The sequence below is a fragment of the Diceros bicornis genome, chromosome 37, assembly GCF_020826845.1.
Source record: "Diceros bicornis minor isolate mBicDic1 chromosome 37, mDicBic1.mat.cur, whole genome shotgun sequence".
Classification (NCBI taxonomy): Eukaryota; Metazoa; Chordata; class Mammalia; order Perissodactyla; family Rhinocerotidae; genus Diceros; species Diceros bicornis.
Window position 1 is genome coordinate 19,378,437 of NC_080776.1, and position 16,182 is coordinate 19,394,618.

The 16,182-nt window shown below is 59.5% G+C and overlaps 1 protein-coding gene across 1 annotated transcript; it reads left to right on the forward strand.

The window, feature by feature from the left end:
• Window positions 1-813: 813 nt before the first annotated feature.
• On the forward strand, window positions 814-15,036 carry ITM2C (integral membrane protein 2C). The gene is made up of 6 exons (XM_058533184.1): window positions 814-984; window positions 9,234-9,374; window positions 11,580-11,768; window positions 12,488-12,598; window positions 13,159-13,309; window positions 13,787-15,036. The coding sequence occupies exons 1-6, from the start codon at window positions 859-861 to the stop codon at window positions 13,876-13,878; spliced, it is 810 nt and encodes a 269-aa protein (XP_058389167.1). The 5' UTR covers window positions 814-858; the 3' UTR covers window positions 13,879-15,036.
• Window positions 15,037-16,182: the final 1,146 nt, after the last annotated feature.

Genomic DNA, 16,182 nt, shown 5'->3' on the forward strand with positions numbered 1-16,182 from the left:
TGCCCTGTGTATCTTCCCATCACACTGGCCATAATCTTCCTGGATAGAAGAAAAACGGGTAACGGCCCATCACTCAGTAACTGAGGCCATAGCTAACACAAGGAGTCCAAGAGCAGGAGCTGCCTTCATTTCTCTACTCCCAGCGTCCTCAGCATGCACCCCCAGGGGCCCTCAGGAAGGTTCTGCAGGAACGAAGGATGAAGGAAAAAGAATGATGGAGAATGAAGGAGGTGTGGATGGATACAGGATGCAGGCAAGCAGTTAGGCACCTGGCTTGAAGCCTCCTCCCAGGACCCAGGCCAGGTTGGAGGAGGGAGCCTGAGTGAGGAGGGAGCCGTGGGAGCAGATATAGCGGAGGCTCCAGCGTTTCCAAAGAGGAGGGTACGAAGTGGGGAAGGGAGATGGGGAACTTGTCTAGAAGCTGCACCGGCCTGGCAAACAGTGTTTTAACAAAGACGGTGTGTTCTGAGGTTGCTGGTCTTGGAGAGGGAGCTGGAAGGGATAAGGCTGTGAAGGGGGCTAAGTCCATGCCTGACTGAATGGATGGATGGACGGACGGACGGACGGACGGGTGGAGTCAGTGAATGAATGAGTGAGTGAGTGACTGGCTGAGAGAACCTCAGACCTTCCCAAGTCGGAGCAGCGCGCCCGGCAGGGGTCACTGCGCCCCACGGGCGGCAAGGGGGCGCAGGCGCGGCCGACGCCAGGGCCCTCCCGTGGCGGCCGGGGGCGGGGAGGGCTGGGGGTGGGGTTAGAGAAAGAGATGTGAACAGGATCCAAACTTCCGGTGCCTGCAGAGCGCGGAGCGGCGGCTGCACAGAGAGAGGCTGCGGGGCGGACGCACGGCCCGGCGCAGCCATGGTGAAGATCAGCTTCCAGCCCGCCGTGGCCGGCATCAAGGCCGACAAGGCCGACAAGGCTTCGGCGTCGGCCTCGGCCCCGGCGCCCGCCCCGGCCGCTGAGATCCTGCTGACGCCGGCTCGGGTGAGAGGGGCCGGGGAGGTGGGGGGTGCGACGGAGGCGCGCCTCGCCTGCCCGGAGACTGTCCGAGGCGCATCGGGGCCCCGGAACCGTGAGCAAAGCGGGGTTGGGAGTCTGGAATGGGTCATCCCACTCCCAAAGTGGAGAGGGGGCTTGGGTCCTCTCCGAAAGCGGCAGTCGAAAGCCTGAGTACGAAGAGTGGGAGGGGATCCGAGTCGCTGGTCCCCAGGTAGGGAAGCGCTCGAGGTCTCTTCCAAAAGTGGGGGGGGCGGCTAGGCCCCAAAACAGGAGGACGAGGCTGGTCCGAAGAAGTTCGAGGAGTGTTGGTGAGGGGTTTGCGTCTGGTTCCAGTCAAGGGGGAGGGGCCGCGAGTCGAGTCCCCAGGTGGGGGATGGGCGGAGGGGTAGACGTTGTTTCCCCAAAGTAGGGGGGTGGGTCGTGATAGGTGGGGAATGGGGGAGTGCCAGCGAAGGTGGAGGGGCCATTGATTTCCTCCCAGATGTTGGGGGGAGGCTGCCGGGGGCTGTGGTTGTGCTGCTGGTCCGCACCTGAATTGGTGGACCAGAAAGTGGTGAAAGATGAAACGAAAATAAACCAGAACCGGCCCGGCGGCACGTCCAGGATCCGAGTTCGGGGTTACGAGGCTGGGCGCCGGGATCCTACCCCACCCCCTGCCTTCTGGGCCTCCCTGCTCCCCTCTTCCTTCCTCTCCCCGCTCGCGCTCGGGCTGCCCCCTCCACCCCGCGGGGAGACTCTAAACCCGCTGCCCGCGTGCCCTCCCGCATCCCGGCCGCGCTTTGTGGGGGCGGGCCTCGGTGCACCCCGTCCCCTCCGGCGTCCTCCCCCTCCGCCCCCCTACCCTCTGGCCTGGGGGGGAGAAGGCATTTCCGCCGTGGAAAACCGCCTGAGCTGCGTGGAGTCTGACCGGGGGAGGGCCCGGAGTGGGTAGGACGCGTGGCGAGCAGGGAGGCGAGGCGAGCGGAGGCAAAGCTGGTCCAGCCAGGCTTTATAGTGCCCCGGCAAAGCTGTCCACGCAGCCGTCGCCCCCGGCGGTCTTGGGGCGCGCCAAGCCCCACGCCTCCCCCTGGAGACAGGACTTCGAAAGTCTTTGTCCAGTCGCTCCCTCTTCTCGCTGCTCTTCTGAGGCGTCTTCCTCGGCGCCAAGGCCTGTGCCCAAGTTTATGGCTCAGACTCAACCTTGCCGGGAGTATTGGGGTTGGGGTGGGGTGGGGGGTTTGCAGGGGATGACCTGTGCCCTGCAAGAGGGACGCTGGAGAGGGGCCTCAGAGGCGAGTGTCACAGCCCGAGCATCGACCCTGAGTGCAGAATGCGAGGAGGAGCCCTCGTGAGCTCCCCGTCCTGGTGTGGTCGCTGCAGCATCAGCGGCGCCCTGGACTGGGTTGGGGGGTTGCTGTGCATCCAGTCAGAGCAGCTCCATCTTCATGTGATGCTTAGATGGGGAGGGGGCACTCCGTATTTGAAGACCGTGGTCTGCAGCTTTAGAAGTTTGCGAGGGGCTCTTCAAGCCTCCTTCCTCTCAGCCCCAGGGAGGGTGCAGGGATGGGGGCCCCAGACAGCGTCCTTGCCCCCTTCTTTTCCCAGCTGCTTCTCCCAGGGCCGGGCACCCTGCTGAGGCCTGGAAATCAGGACCCTGCCTCTGAGAGCTATAGGATTTGGGCAGGAGCGAGGACCAGCCAGACAGTGGGAGGATGTAATTCAAACTCCATCAGAAGGTCCGCCGAATTTCACAGGAGCGGCACATTTCTCCGGCAGCAGCCGGATGATGATGGCGGGCCGGATGGCAGACGCCAGCATCGCCTTGGCAGTAACTGACGTCCAGCTTCTGGCTCCAAAATCCAGCTTCCTCTCTTCCCCCTCACCCAGCATGAAATGGAAATATCAACATCTTCCTGATGCTTGGGGCCCTGTGTGACAGCCTGGAGCCTGCTGAGCCAGCCTCCTCCCCCAAACCTTGTCAGTTGGGCAGGGTCCCATCGGTCTCTTGATTGGCAAGGGGGAGTGATGGGGGCCCAAGAGGAGGGTTAAAATCCCAGCACCTTTAGGACAGATCTGCGTGTTAGTAAACTCGCATAGCTCCCCGAGGTGATGCACAGGGGCCTTTGGGGTGTTGTATGTTGGCTCTGCCACTTGCCGGCTGGAGTTGGAGCCTTGGGAAGAGAGTTCTCTTCTGTGAGCCTCTTGTGGCCTTCTCCCGGCCATTGAGCACATTTTCCACATCCACTGAGCACATTTTCTACATCCAGTGCCCGGCCCCCTCTCCACTGCCTCGGGCAGTGAGCACAGCAAGCACTGGGCTTTCACAGATGTAGCCCAGGACCAGAGCATCAGCCACTTACTAGGGCACCGAAGGAGAGGGGCGAGTGGGACAGGCAGGCAGACTGTCCCATGCTGATGGGATGCAGAGGAAAGCTTATCAGAAGGTTTCTTCTGGCTGGGGGTGACCCTCAAACCCTCTTTGGTTACTGAACTGGACTCAGAAATAAGATTTAAAGCCCTGGAAGGAATCGATGAACAGATGAGTTTGCTAATGCCTCTCAGCAGTGAGCCACTCTCTGGCTGTTACAATAAAATGTCAACCTGTGCGCAGGCCCCGGGGGCCGCAGCTGGGGCAGCACCCTCACAGCAGGGGTCTGAAGGAAGTGCCTCGGTGAGCCTGGGGGAAGCGGGGGGTGGGGGCCCAGCTGGGCCTCTAGCTGCCCACCCTCCCCACGTGGTGTTTGCCTCTGAGATAATGAGAAGCTTGCGCCGCTGGCGGCGGGAAGCCAGCTTGGCAAGTGGGCTGAACAGGAAGCGCCCCCTGTGAGTACCCTCTCGCAGGATCATTCTTCCCCCTTGGAGGCCCACTGGCCAGCCCTGCGCCTCTCAGCCTGGCTCCCCTCTCCCCGCGAACTGCCTGTGCCTGCACACACACACACACACACACACACACACACACACACACAGCCAGGTGTGGACATGTACAGACTCGAGTGGGCTGGGGGCTGCAAGAGGAGAAAAAATCATGTTCAGTACGGTCATCTTACTGCTATAATTTTCTCCTTCCCTTTTGCCTTTGATTAATGGTCCCGGGGTCGTCCCCTCCCCCAGCCTACATACCTGGGGATCAGATTTCACTTTCTGTGTCCTGGCCTCATGCCCTTGGCAGGAGGAGCTGGGTCTCCCCGAGTGGTTGGGGGCGGGTCCCCTGCCAGCCAGGAAGGTGTATCTGGCCGGGCTTGGAACCCTCCTGCCCCAGTACCCTAATCCCCGCTGGCCCTGCTCGGCGCCGAAAGGACCTTCGGGACAAGGCGGCCTTGCTGCAGGTCCTGCCCCATGACCGGTGGGGACTTTGGGCTGTCCCCTTCCTGGCCTGCCCTGTGCCTTCCAGAGGGGCTTTGGCATTTGGGCACATGCCACAGTGGCTTTTCTGCTTTCTCTTTCTATTTTCCTCACTTCTCTGTTGTCTCGGCCGCCCTTGCATGTTTCAAGGCTGTCAGCAGACCGCCAGGGAAGCGTGGCCGGCCACCTCATGCCCTGCAGCCTCCTCCAAGACAGCTCCCCCAGCAACCAGCTTTGCTTCTCCTCCTCCTGATCCTTTGTTCTTTGGAGTCTCATCTTGAATGTCAGAAACGGAACAGAAGAGAGAATTCGCCAGAAAAGAGAATCCATCCAGCTTGGCCCAGCCAAGCAGAGCGGAGGGCTGGGCAGGAATGTTCTCTGGGGGTCCACGCTGTTCTTCCTCATCCTGCCCACAACTAGGGCACCGCTGGGCAACACGACACGAATGGGGTTCCACTGACGGCCAATTCATGACCCTTGTTGGCATTTACCCAGCTGATGTCTGTACATCTGAGCACAGCTCTGCATGCTCTGGTGGGCAGATGGCATTTGCGCAGTCCCCTACCCCTGCTAGTCTTCTGTCTGTCTGTCTGTCTGTCTCACTTACACACCCCATTGGTGCCCTTGCCTCTGTGGTCTGCAGCCTGGGGAAGAAGGATACTGAGGAAGGGAATGAGTCTGGGAGGCACAGTGAGACACCTCCCCCCAGCCGGCCGCCGGGCCTGCAGCGAGTGCATTTCCGGCTCCCCTGCTAGGCTCCTCTGAGCAGCCTGCAATTGTACTTGAATCCGCTTGCAATTAACTTGGACATTGTTACCCAGGAGAGGCAGCTGAGGAACTCTCTCCGTGAACCATGAGGGTCTGCTGAGCTAACGCTCCAGTTGGCTGGGTTCCCCCTGAGTGTTTTGGCCCTGGCTTTGCTAAATCATTTAGTGAGCGCCATGGCGGGCCTCAATGACGTGGGCAGGTGGCAGACCAGGCCCCTCTCTGGTCCCCGGACGCCTGGCTCACATGCCCCAGAAGAGGCACTTTGCTCAGAAAGCCCAGTTGTCATGGAAACAGTATGCAGTATTTTTCTGCTTTCTAAATGGAAGCCCCCCAGATGGTTGGCTGTCAGTAAGTGCTCCATGTGGGGGCAGCATTTTCCTTGGTCTCCTGCATAACGGGTGAAGCTTGGGAGCTTCAGGAAGCAGGCCCCTTGGCCATCGTTTTGGGTGAGCTGGGCAGCCAGGGATCCCAAGGAGTGAGGGCCGGAGTTCCGCGCAGGCTGACTGTGCTCCCCAGAGGCGTCTGACAGGCTGCACGGGGGGCTGCAAGTGTGAGGGGCCCGTGTGCATGCCAGGGCTTCAGACTGTGAGCCTTGGTCTTGTGTAGTGTGGGGCCCAGTGAGCGATGGCAGGGCTGGGGCAGGATTCGGGGGCCCTCCCTCCTGCGTGGGGACTTCCATCGAAGTGACTTCTGTCTTGAAGCTGAAGTAGGGACATCCCTGGTTACTTGCCTGCCTCCTGGCAGCCTCTGGTCCTGCTTTACGTTCCAGCCCCCCTGCTCGGCCATGATGCTTCTGGGGATTTGGCCCCCGCAGGCTGGAGGGGAGCAGGGTGTGAGCTCTAAGTGTGCACTAGGGGATGTCAGTAAAGGTGGGTAGGGAACCATTTGTCCACTCCACACCTAGGAAAGGTGGGGGATCCCCAACCTTCACGATGACCCCCACAAAGACATGTGAGGATGCAGGGCAGAGCCAGGGGTCCTGGCTGGAGGCTGTGTCCTTCTCAGCCACATTAGCCACCCCTCGCATTCAGCTGGGGCCACTCCAGCCCCCCTCCTCCCTCCCCTGGCCTCCCTGACCTCCTCTCCCCACCTCCCTCTGTGGCTGCCAAGCCTGGCCCCTCCCCCAGGCGCTTAGGAACGCCTGACCCAGCCAGAAGCAGCGACTGGAAAACTAGGAGGCCTCAGCTTGTCCGTGAACTTCATCTGTGGGGCAGGCCCTGGGGCTGCCGCTGTAGCCCATTGACTTTGTTGTTGGGGTTTTTTAAGCGGTTCTTACAACCTTGCTTCCAAATGCAGGAGCAAAAGCTTGGCCACTGCAGCCTCAACAGCTGTCCACAGTGGTGGCCCTAAAAAGGAAAGGTTAGGCTGATAAAGAGCTGCTATTTTTATCCAGCACTTGATCCTTTACAAAGGGCTTTCAGGTTCTTTGTCTCCTTTAATCTCAACAAAACCCCGTCAGGAAGTGTCTGTTCACATTTTTCATAAGAACCTGCCGAGGGGCAGGTGGCAATGGTCCCCACGCGTGGATCCCAGACCTTGCTGGGGCTCTGGGCCCTTCTCAGCTCTGGGTCCTGGCAGCCCCACTTGTCCCACTAAATACAAATGTCGTGCCCCGAGGGCAGGATTCACATCTGGTGCGGGTGGCCTGGCCTGTCTTCTGGGTCACCCTTCTTTCCTTGGGACCCACTCACGATGGCTGGAGCCCTTGGGGTGGCTTGTTTCTTGTGAGACGTTGTCAGAGCTTGGCTGTTGGGTCGCCACATCCTGTGCTGCTCCTGGGAGCCCCCTGGAAAGTGGAAGCCATTGCAGCCCCCACCCCATCCAGCTGGCAGCTGTCCCTGAGGGCCCTGTGGGCAGTGGCCACCAGTGTTGGTGACCTTGGTTAGTGCTCCCGGGGTGCTGAGGAGGTGCCAGGCACATGGGTGGTCTCACAAGCTTGCTTCTCTGGTTTGATCACAGGACCCCCGCAGCAGGGCCAGGGTTGGGAGAGGCCCCAGGTGTGCAGATGGGCCCAGTGAGTGAGGGGCAGCAGGTTTGACCTCCTGCCTCTGCCAGGCGAGCTCCCTGGAGGGCAGACCGGGGTCATGGGTGGGGGACAGGATGGGCCGGGGCACCTCCCCGTCCTGTGCCTCCATCCGGTGGTGCTGAAGCTGAGAGCTGGCTGGCCTGGTGGGGATGCACCCAGTGAGGGGAGGGTCCTCCAGGCGTTTTCTCCCTTTCCTGGGAGCAGGGGGTGAGGAGAGCCCCAAGGAGGGAGGCATCGGCCCCTCTGGTGGGACTCCCCTCTGCTCCCTGAGGCCCGGGCCTAACTCCCCCGTATGTACTAAGCCAGGGGGCCTCAGGGGAGGGGACCTGAGGGGCACAGCTGGCCCCCTGCCCCACCCCAATCAGGCTGGGCCCCCTGTGCTGCGCTAAGAGATAAGGACCTGTCCTGGGTAACTTGGACCTGAACCGTGTCCCCACCCTCCCACCACTGGCTCCAGGACGAAAGGAGAGAGGAAACATGGCAGGAAGAGGGCTGAGCAGCTGTTAGTGGCACAGCCGTGGGAGAAGCTCAGCCTCCGGGGCTGGGCTCCTCCCCTCCCCCCACACCACCTGGCTCCTTGAGGTCTGGCCTCTGACTTAACCTGGCTGTATCTGGACACTGTGGAGGAGGGATGGAATGGTGGACACTGGAGGCAGAGGCAGGCCTGGGGCCTTTGCGCCGTCGCCCAGGGTGGATGAGGGCCCGGGTTAGGGCAGGGGTTGGGGGCAAGACAAGCATAGAGATGAGAGATGACAAGGTCACACAGCTGGTTAGAGCCAGTCCAGCGCTCCGGTAAAGCAGTGTTATTGAGGGCCGGCCCCGTGGCTTAGCGGTTAAGTGCACACGTTCCACTGCTGGCGGCCTGGGTTCGGATCCCAGGCGTGCACCGATGTACCGCTTGTCAGGCCATGCTGTGGCGGCATCCCACATACAGCAACTAGAAGGATGTGCAACTATGACATACAACTATTTACTGGGGCTTTGGGGGAAAAAAAGGAGGAGGATTGGCAATAGATGTTAGCTCAGGGCTGGTCTTCCTCAGCAAAAAGAGGAAGATTAGCATGGATGTTAGCTCAGGGCTGATCTCCCTCACCAAAAAAGAAAAAAGAAAAAAAGCAGTGTTATTGAGTTTTATACACACGCCTCATCCACCGGCCCAGACACGTGTGGCCGGGAGCAGGGTCACATTGACGTGCTTCTTCTTGGCAGCCGTGTAGCCACTGTCCTGAGCCCCAGTCCCGCTCCCCAGAGCAGGTTTTTTCCAGGAGCTGCCTGCTCTGCCTCCCTGGCGGCAGCTGCTGCTGCCACAGCCACATTTTCCTCCTGGCAGAAGTGCCCCAGCTTCTGGAAGCCTCCAGATTCACCCTGCGGGCTCCACTACTGACAGCCTGCTTGTCACGGCTGGCCAGTGCCCATGCGGGGCCACTGCTGCCCCCGGCCGGCTGAGCTCTGCCCAGAGGGGATTGCAGGCCCGGTGCTGCCTGGCCGGAGGGAGACAAGCACGGTGCCCAGACCCTATGGGCCTCCCTGAGCCCCTGTCCCCATCAGTCAGTGAGTGCTGACTTGGAGCCCAGCAGCCTCCCTCCCCCTGCCCTGTTCCAGTCCACCCTGTGCACTCCAGCCTTCGGGGGTATCTTGACACTCCCCGCCTCAAAAGCCTTCCCTGGCTCCCCATTGCCCAGAGCAGCTCTGAGCCCGGCCAGTGCACCCCAGTTCCTATAGGTTCCCAGGCTGGGCGTAGTCACTAAGGCTGTGTCTGTGCTTCCCCATTCTGTGTTTTCGAGAATATACTGTGGTCGCAGCTGGTATAAGAAGGGGAACTAGTCGCGTGGGTAATTCAAAATGCACTTGCATAATCCCAGGAAGTCATTTTGTGGCTTCGAGGTGGGTCTCAGTTTCTCTTTAGGTGGGAGGAGGAGCTGGGGAGACCTTGGTGAGGCTTTCTTTTCCTTCTAGAAGATGCTCTGTATATCCTGGGCACTGACCTTCCCTCCCCTTGCCCCCAAGGCTCCCTCCGGGCCCCGGCCAGCAGGGTGAGGTCTCATTCAAGAAAAGGGGTGGGACAATTCCCAGGGGTGTGGGACCACCACTTGGCTGACTCTGGCACTGCTGTCCACAGGAGGAGCGCCCCCCCCCCCACCGCTACAAGAAGGGGGGCTCCGTGGGCGGCGTGTGCTACCTGTCGATGGGCATGGTCGTACTGCTCATGGGCCTCGTGTTTGCCTCCGTCTACATCTACAGATATTTCTTCCTGGCTCAGGTGAGGCTGGGCAGGGGGAGGCAGGGCCTGAGAGAAAGGGTAGGGTTTAGAGAGGAGGGAGGGAAGTGTGCGAGTTTGCGGTGGGTGTGGGAGCTGGCAGGAGTAGGTGACGTGAGCAGGTAAGAGCCAGGTGCGTGGGGCTGTGAGGAGAGGGGCAAGCAGGAAACCCCGGCCATGCCCCCAGGTGGGAGGAGTGCCCAGGCAGGCCCAGAAGACCTGCATCCGCCCTCCTCCCTCAGGCCTCCTTGGGCCTGACGAGCCCATCCTCAGCCCCTCATCCTGGGGAGCCTAGCACTGGCCCAGGAGACAGGACTGGGGCCTGTCCTCTGACTCCCATGGACCCTGGAGGAATGTCCTTACCCATTTATTCAGACACACCTGAGGCCAACAGGGAACTCTCCCAGGAACACAGTCAGTGATGGGGACCCAGGATGGGAATCTGGGCCCCTGTGACCTGTGGCCCCTTCCCACAGTGCCACCCTGGCGTTATCACCAGAAACTCAGATCCAGCAGAAATTGGACCTCTGTGATCCCTTCAGAGCCCGGGCCCTGTGCCCGCGGCTCATGCTTTAAGGAATTCCATTCCGTGCTTGGGCATTTGGATTACAAAACGAGAAAGCTGGAGGCTGGGTATAGACAGCTTCACACCACCTCCTGTAAGGGTGGCCTCCACCTGCCATCGCACTCCGGGTTATCTGGTCACACTGCCAGTCGGCAGGAAGCTGGGCCGAGAGGACTGGTCACGGTCACAGTGACCTTGTGATCGATGCAGACCTAGGAGGGAGGCAGTGCCCCCAAGGTCTGGGAACTGAGGGCTGTTCAGTTAAAGGCAACTCAAAAGAAGAACCATCAGCTCAATGAGTGGGGAATCTCAGAATGACAAAAAGGCTGGGAATTGCCAGGCGCTTATGACCCAGATGACCTCTAGCATTGGGCCGTAACTCTGTTGTCACCCAGTGTTTCAGCGACGGAAATTACTGAAGAGTTGGTGTTCCCGGGGCTTTCCCCTGAAACCTCAGCTCCCACACGCCTGCAGACTTCCCTTTTTGTTCAGTTCCCTTTTTGTTCGACTTCCCCTTTTGTTGGCATCCCCTCCCTTTCCCCCCCACCCCCCCACCATGTCCTGATCCCCACTTGTTCCCGGTTCATACCCTCCCGTGCAGGACCCTCTCCCCAGCCTTTTCTTGGTGCAGCCCCCATCCTCCCTTGGACCAGCTCTGGCTCCTGGTCCCCTCTGTTCCCAGTCCCCACTCACGCCCTCCTGGGGTTCCTCACTCCACGCCAGTTCCAGGCATATGGGGGCACCCCAGAGCAGCCCTGGGACGGATGATTCACGTGTGATGCCCCATCCTCCTGGGAAAGCTTACCCTATAACAGAGAAGCGGAAGTCCTGCCGATTGCAGGCCAGCAGCCAGGCACAGATCTAGAGGAGCCCCTGGAGGAGTCCGAGTGGGCATACTGGTCCACCCGCTTGGTCACTTCCGCCTCCGTCATGTCACACTGCCTCACTTCCCTTATGGATGGAGGGGGGAGGCTGGCTGCTCAGAGAGGGGGCACAGCTTTTGTCGAGGTTTCTCATGAGGCACGGGGTCCAGGGAAGATGGTGGAACTATGTGAGGCTGGACTCAGAGGCTGTGGTGGTACCACCAGAATCTAAGGGGGCTGCCTCTGGGCTCCTCCCCCTCCATCCTGTGCCCCCCAAGGTCTGCAGGACCCCACAGCAGGGGGCAGGAAAGGCGGCTGACTGCCCTCGGGTGGTGGTGAAGGGTGGGACCCCTCCCCGCCTCAGGGTTCCGCCTGCCTGTCCAATCCAGACCTCCTGTGTTTGCCCCTGAAGACCCTCCCGCCCACCCCAGGCTCTTTCTCAGGCGTCTGTCCCTTGTGGAGGCGGCTGGTCGTCCCATTTATGGTCCACCCCATTTCACAGGCGTAGACTCATGGGCTTGGGCTTGGAGGCCAGATCACCTCATTTTACAGATGGGGAAACTGAGGCCCGGAGAGGTCGTCCCCCTAGAAACTGGCAGACCTGGCTTACCCTCCCTGACTCCCCACGTGTCTCAGTTTCTCGTCTGTGAAATAGGTCTCACCGTCCCACCCGTCCTACTTCCCTAGGCCCTGGGAGTGGGAAGCGGCTGGGTGGGCAGCAGTGGCTGTGCCGAGGGCGCTGCGTGACCAGTCTGTCTCTCTCCCCCCCGCCTTGCTCAGCTGGCCAGAGACAACTTCTTCCACTGCGGCGTCCTCTACGAGGACTCCCTGTCCTCCCAGGTCCGCACCCGGATGGAGCTGGAGGAGGACGTGAAGATCTACCTCGAAGAGAACTACGAGCGCATCAACGTGCCTGTGCCCCAGTTTGGCGGCGGCGACCCCGCAGACATCATCCACGACTTTCAACGGGTGAGGCCGGTCGGGGGCGGGCCAGGGGCAGTGAGAAGGTGTCCCAAGGACCCAGAGCCCCCTTCCACCAGGAGTCCTGTGAAAGGAGAAGGCCGACGTCCCTTGTGCATCCTTTGGGAACATACTGTGTAATATAAACTGTGCAGTAGATGTTCACGGTTCAGTTTATCCAGGTGTTAAAGACACTGCTTTTATTATGTAGGTGATGCAGTTATCACTGAATGAGAGCTAGCCAGGGTTGATTTTCTCCTCGGCCACCTCGCATTGGCAGACGCTGGCTGTCATGGGCGCGGCCAGTGTTCCTTTTTTGTGTATTTCCGTGTTGACATTTGATCGAGGTGTAACACACACAGGGCTTGGGCTGGAGCTTCACTGAGGGTCCAGGCTGTCCACAGGGGTGGCTGGACCTCGCATGTTTGATGAGATGCACAGTTGGGACATCACCGTGTTCCCCAGCCCTCAAGTCTATAACCCCATGAGAAGAACCCTGTAACAACTGAGGCATTTGACGGCTGGTGTCTTTCATCTAATAAGTGGAACCTCCTACAAACATAGGCCAGGAGATGAGAGAAGGGAGCGCCCGCCCAGGTGTTGAGGAGTCCGGGGTGCATCGCACTGGCAGGGTGGGGTTCGTGCCTCGGCTGGTGGAAGGCCTCTCGCAGCCCCGCCCGGGCCAGGCCCTCACCTGCAGACTGACGTGGCCCACTCCTCCTGCTCAGGGTCTCACCGCCTACCACGACATCTCCCTGGACAAGTGCTATGTCATCGAGCTCAACACCACCATTGTGCTGCCCCCTCGCAACTTCTGGGAGCTCCTCATGAATGTGAAGGTGAGCGGTGGTCTTGGCGGCATCTTGTCGCTCCTTGCCCTCCACCCCCGTGGAGGCCAGGCCTGGGGTAAGAGAGGTTCCTGTGGCAGAGGGTGGCAGTGCCCAGGGGTGTTGCACCCCAAATTGGTCCCCTCTTCCATCCCCCTTCTCCCACATCGCGGAGTCAATGCCTCTCATTTTCTTCTCCTCCCCCTATGCTTCTGCCCCCCTCACTTGTAAGGAACCCTGAGGCCAGCTTCCTTAGCTTTCACGGCCCTGCCCCAAGTCAGCAGAGCCCCCAGGAGCGCCCCCCCGAGGGTGGGAGACCAGACCCGCACGCACGCGTGATTCACAGCAGTGCAGGCGCTGGGCACCGGCAGGAGGTGCCTGGGCCTTCAGAAGGGCGAGCTGTGCGGCCTGGGATGAGGGAGGTGGGTGTGGGTGGACGGGCGTCTCAGGTGTGGGGGACTCGGCTCAGTGAGCGGAAGGCTGGTGAGGAGGGGAGTGGGCGGTGGGCAAGTAGAGACCTCGGGAGGGGAGCCCTGGGTGCTGACCTGGCGCCGCGGCTGCTCCCTTTGCAGAGAGGGACCTACCTCCCGCAGACGTACATCATCCAGGAGGAGATGGTGGTCACGGAGCACGTCAGCGACAAGGAGGCGCTGGGCTCCTTCATCTACCACCTGTGCAGCGGGAAGGACACCTACCGGCTGCGGCGCCGGGCTACCCGGAGGCGTGAGTGGCTGGCTCCACCCACCTTGGCCCCTGCCCTGGGCTCCAAACCTGCCCTGGGCCCCATAGCTGGAGACTAGCGTCAGAGCTCAGAGAGTAGCAGCAATAATAACAGCTAATGTTAATTGAGCATTAACTATGTGCCAGGCTCTGTTTTACACTCTTTATGTGCTTTTTAAAGAGTAAGTTATCATCATTATCATTATTACTGCCCCTTTTTAAAGGGTCAGACACAGGCACAGAGAGGTTAGGTAACACCCCAAAGGTCACACAGCAGGAAGATGGCAGAGCCGGTCCCGCTCCTTAGCTTTCACCATTTCACTGCTCTGCCTCTGGGTGAACCTGGGCGTTGCTTCCTGAGCCGCATCCTCCCCCTGGGTCCTGAAGTCCCGCCCAGGCTCTGAGGCTGGTGGCCTTGATGGACCAGCCAATTCTGGGCCAGGACACAGGCCTCACTGGGGTTTCTCTGTTCCCTCCCAGGGATCAACAAGCGTGCGGCCAAAAACTGCAGTGCTATCCGCCACTTCGAGAACACCTTCGTGGTCGAGACGCTCATCTGCGGGGTGGTGTGATGGCCCCCTCCCTCAGGGCCCCGGCCCTGCACTCCTCCTTTTCTTCTTCTGGCCGCTCTCCGGCCCTCCTCCTTCCCCTCGCTTCGCTTGTACTTTGGACCCCTTTCCATACATGTGACGTGTCTCCCTTCCTCTCCAGCCCTGCCCGCCTCCCTGTACCAGAGCCGTGACCTCTCGGGGCCCCCACCTCTACTGACCTCCTGGGTCTGGGGGATGGAGGGGGTGCCCTAGGATGGTTTCTGTGACCACCATCTTGAAGTTGGGGCCTCCAGGCCCAGCCCACAGCTGCGCTGGCAGCCCTGGGGAAGGACTGGACAGAGGGGCCGGGCATGTGGGGGTCCCGGCGAGGGGATGGGGTGGGGGGAGGGTGTGGCGTGGGGTTCAGAAATGTCTGCAGAGTCGGGAAAGTCCCAAAAGGCTTTCTCTTTGGCCGGCACACTTCCTCCTGTGTCCGGATTCCTGGGCCTGGGCTGAGGATGGGGGGAATGTGTCCGAGGGTGGACCCACCCAGAGCACAAGGGAAGGCGGCTGTCCTGGGGTCTCTCCAGGACTCCTGTCAGTGCCTTCAGCCCAGCTGTCGGAGCCTGGAGTTTAGGGGGTGGGGATGAGTCGATCAAGCACAATCGCTCTCCGAGTGGAACCAAAGAGGGAAGGAGCCAGGGCCCCCAGCCGTGGCCCCCAGGAGCACAGAGCCGGGCCCTGTGGCCTCAGCCACAGAGTATGGGGGAGAGGGGCGGCGCTTCTCTCGCCTCGTCCTCAAGCAGCCCTGCCGAGCTGAGCACTGAGCAGATGAGCTGTAGGTCCTGAGTGGGTGGGCGCGTTGCCGTCTCCAAGCTTAGGGCTGTTGTAAAGATAACGTGGGGGCAGGGAGGGCCACCTGGTACTTGTACACCCTGCCTCCTCTTTGTTCGGAAATTCCGTCCCCCTCTGCTTTGGGGGAACGCAGCATTTTTCCTTTCCCTTCTCACTTCTGCATGTTTTTACTGATCGTTCAATATGCTAACCGTTCTCAGCCCGGAGCCTTGAAGAGGAGGCTGCGACGCCTCCAGTCAGACGTGGTGCTCTCTGGAGATGAAACTCTTAAATGCTTTGTATATTTTCTCAGTTAGATCTCTTTTCAGAAGTGTCTGTAGAATAATAAAAATCTTTGACTTCTGACTTGGACTTGGGAGTGTCGGGGGGGGGTGGGCGTGGGCACAGGGCAAGGGGCACTCCTCCACCCTGTAGACTGGAGAGGTGAGTAGCGCGTAGGCTGGGCATGGTGGGGGCGGCGGGCAGGAGAAGCCCGCAGGCCTTGGCATCTGGCCCCTGGAGAGGTGAGTTCGTTATCTCCCTCCATCCTCACACTGCTCTGGGCCTGGGAGATTCATGTTTTACAGGTGAGGGAGGAGGAAAGGGCTCGGAGAGCTTACACAACTGGCCCAAGGTCACGCTGCTTTTAAGTGCCTATAAACCATCCCGTTCCATGCTACACGGGAGATGACATCATTGTTACTTGTCCTTAAGCACAAGAACGGTGTCCGGTGTCATGTTCGCCACAATTTCTGGGCAATTAGTACCCATCTTGTTGGAGCTGAGGTGAGGTTTGGCATGAGCCACATTCTGGAGAGAAGGAAGCGGGGGGAGAGCTGCCCAGCGCCTTGGCTGAGTGGACCCCAGAGATGGGACCTGGGTCCTGCCCTGGGGACAAGGATGGGTGCCCATGCCCGTGGTTCTCAGGCTCAGTAATCCCAGGAGGAACATAAAAGACTCAAATTAGTGCAGACACACCTTGTTCTCGGATCCAAAGACAATCTGGGAAACATGTCGGGTTTTGTTATATTTGCCAGTATAAATGCAATGCAACCACAATTAAAATGCAGCAGGTTTATTTTTTTTTAACTTGACACATTCAGTTCTTTTGGGAAAGTAAACATGGGAAATAGCTGGGGAAATCCTGAAAAGGAGAAAGAACAGCCTTCAGAGACTAAACATAAAATACTGTAATTAACGAGTTTGCTGTAGCAAAGGAAAAGATCAATGGGACACAAAGGAGGGTCTAGAAGTTGACTTAAATGCAAGGAGATTTAGTGAAGCACGTGTGGGTTCTTTTTAACGGAACAACTGGCTAGCCATTTTGATAACAAATTAACCTGGATCCTACTTCCCTGTAACGAAATTACCTCTGGATGGATCAAAGGTTTTAAGTATAAAATGAAACCATAAAAGTACTTGAGAAGAGATGATTTAAAAGATAATATTGGAGGAGGAAAGACCTTTCTAAGCATGATCCCCATCAATAATAACTTGGGACTATGAAAAACT

What these genes read in the sequence shown, in the direction of transcription:
- ITM2C (XM_058533184.1), top strand. Translation starts at nt 859, where the DNA reads ATGGTGAAGATCAGCTTCCAGCCCGCCGTGGCCGGCATCAAGGCCGAC. An exon ending in TCCTGCTGACGCCGGCTCGG is followed by an intron (nt 985 to 9,233) that starts GTGAGAGGGGCC and finishes TGCTGTCCACAG; the next exon opens with GAGGAGCGCCCCCCCCCCCA. An exon ending in TCATCCACGACTTTCAACGG is followed by an intron (nt 11,769 to 12,487) that starts GTGAGGCCGGTC and finishes CCTCCTGCTCAG; the next exon opens with GGTCTCACCGCCTACCACGA.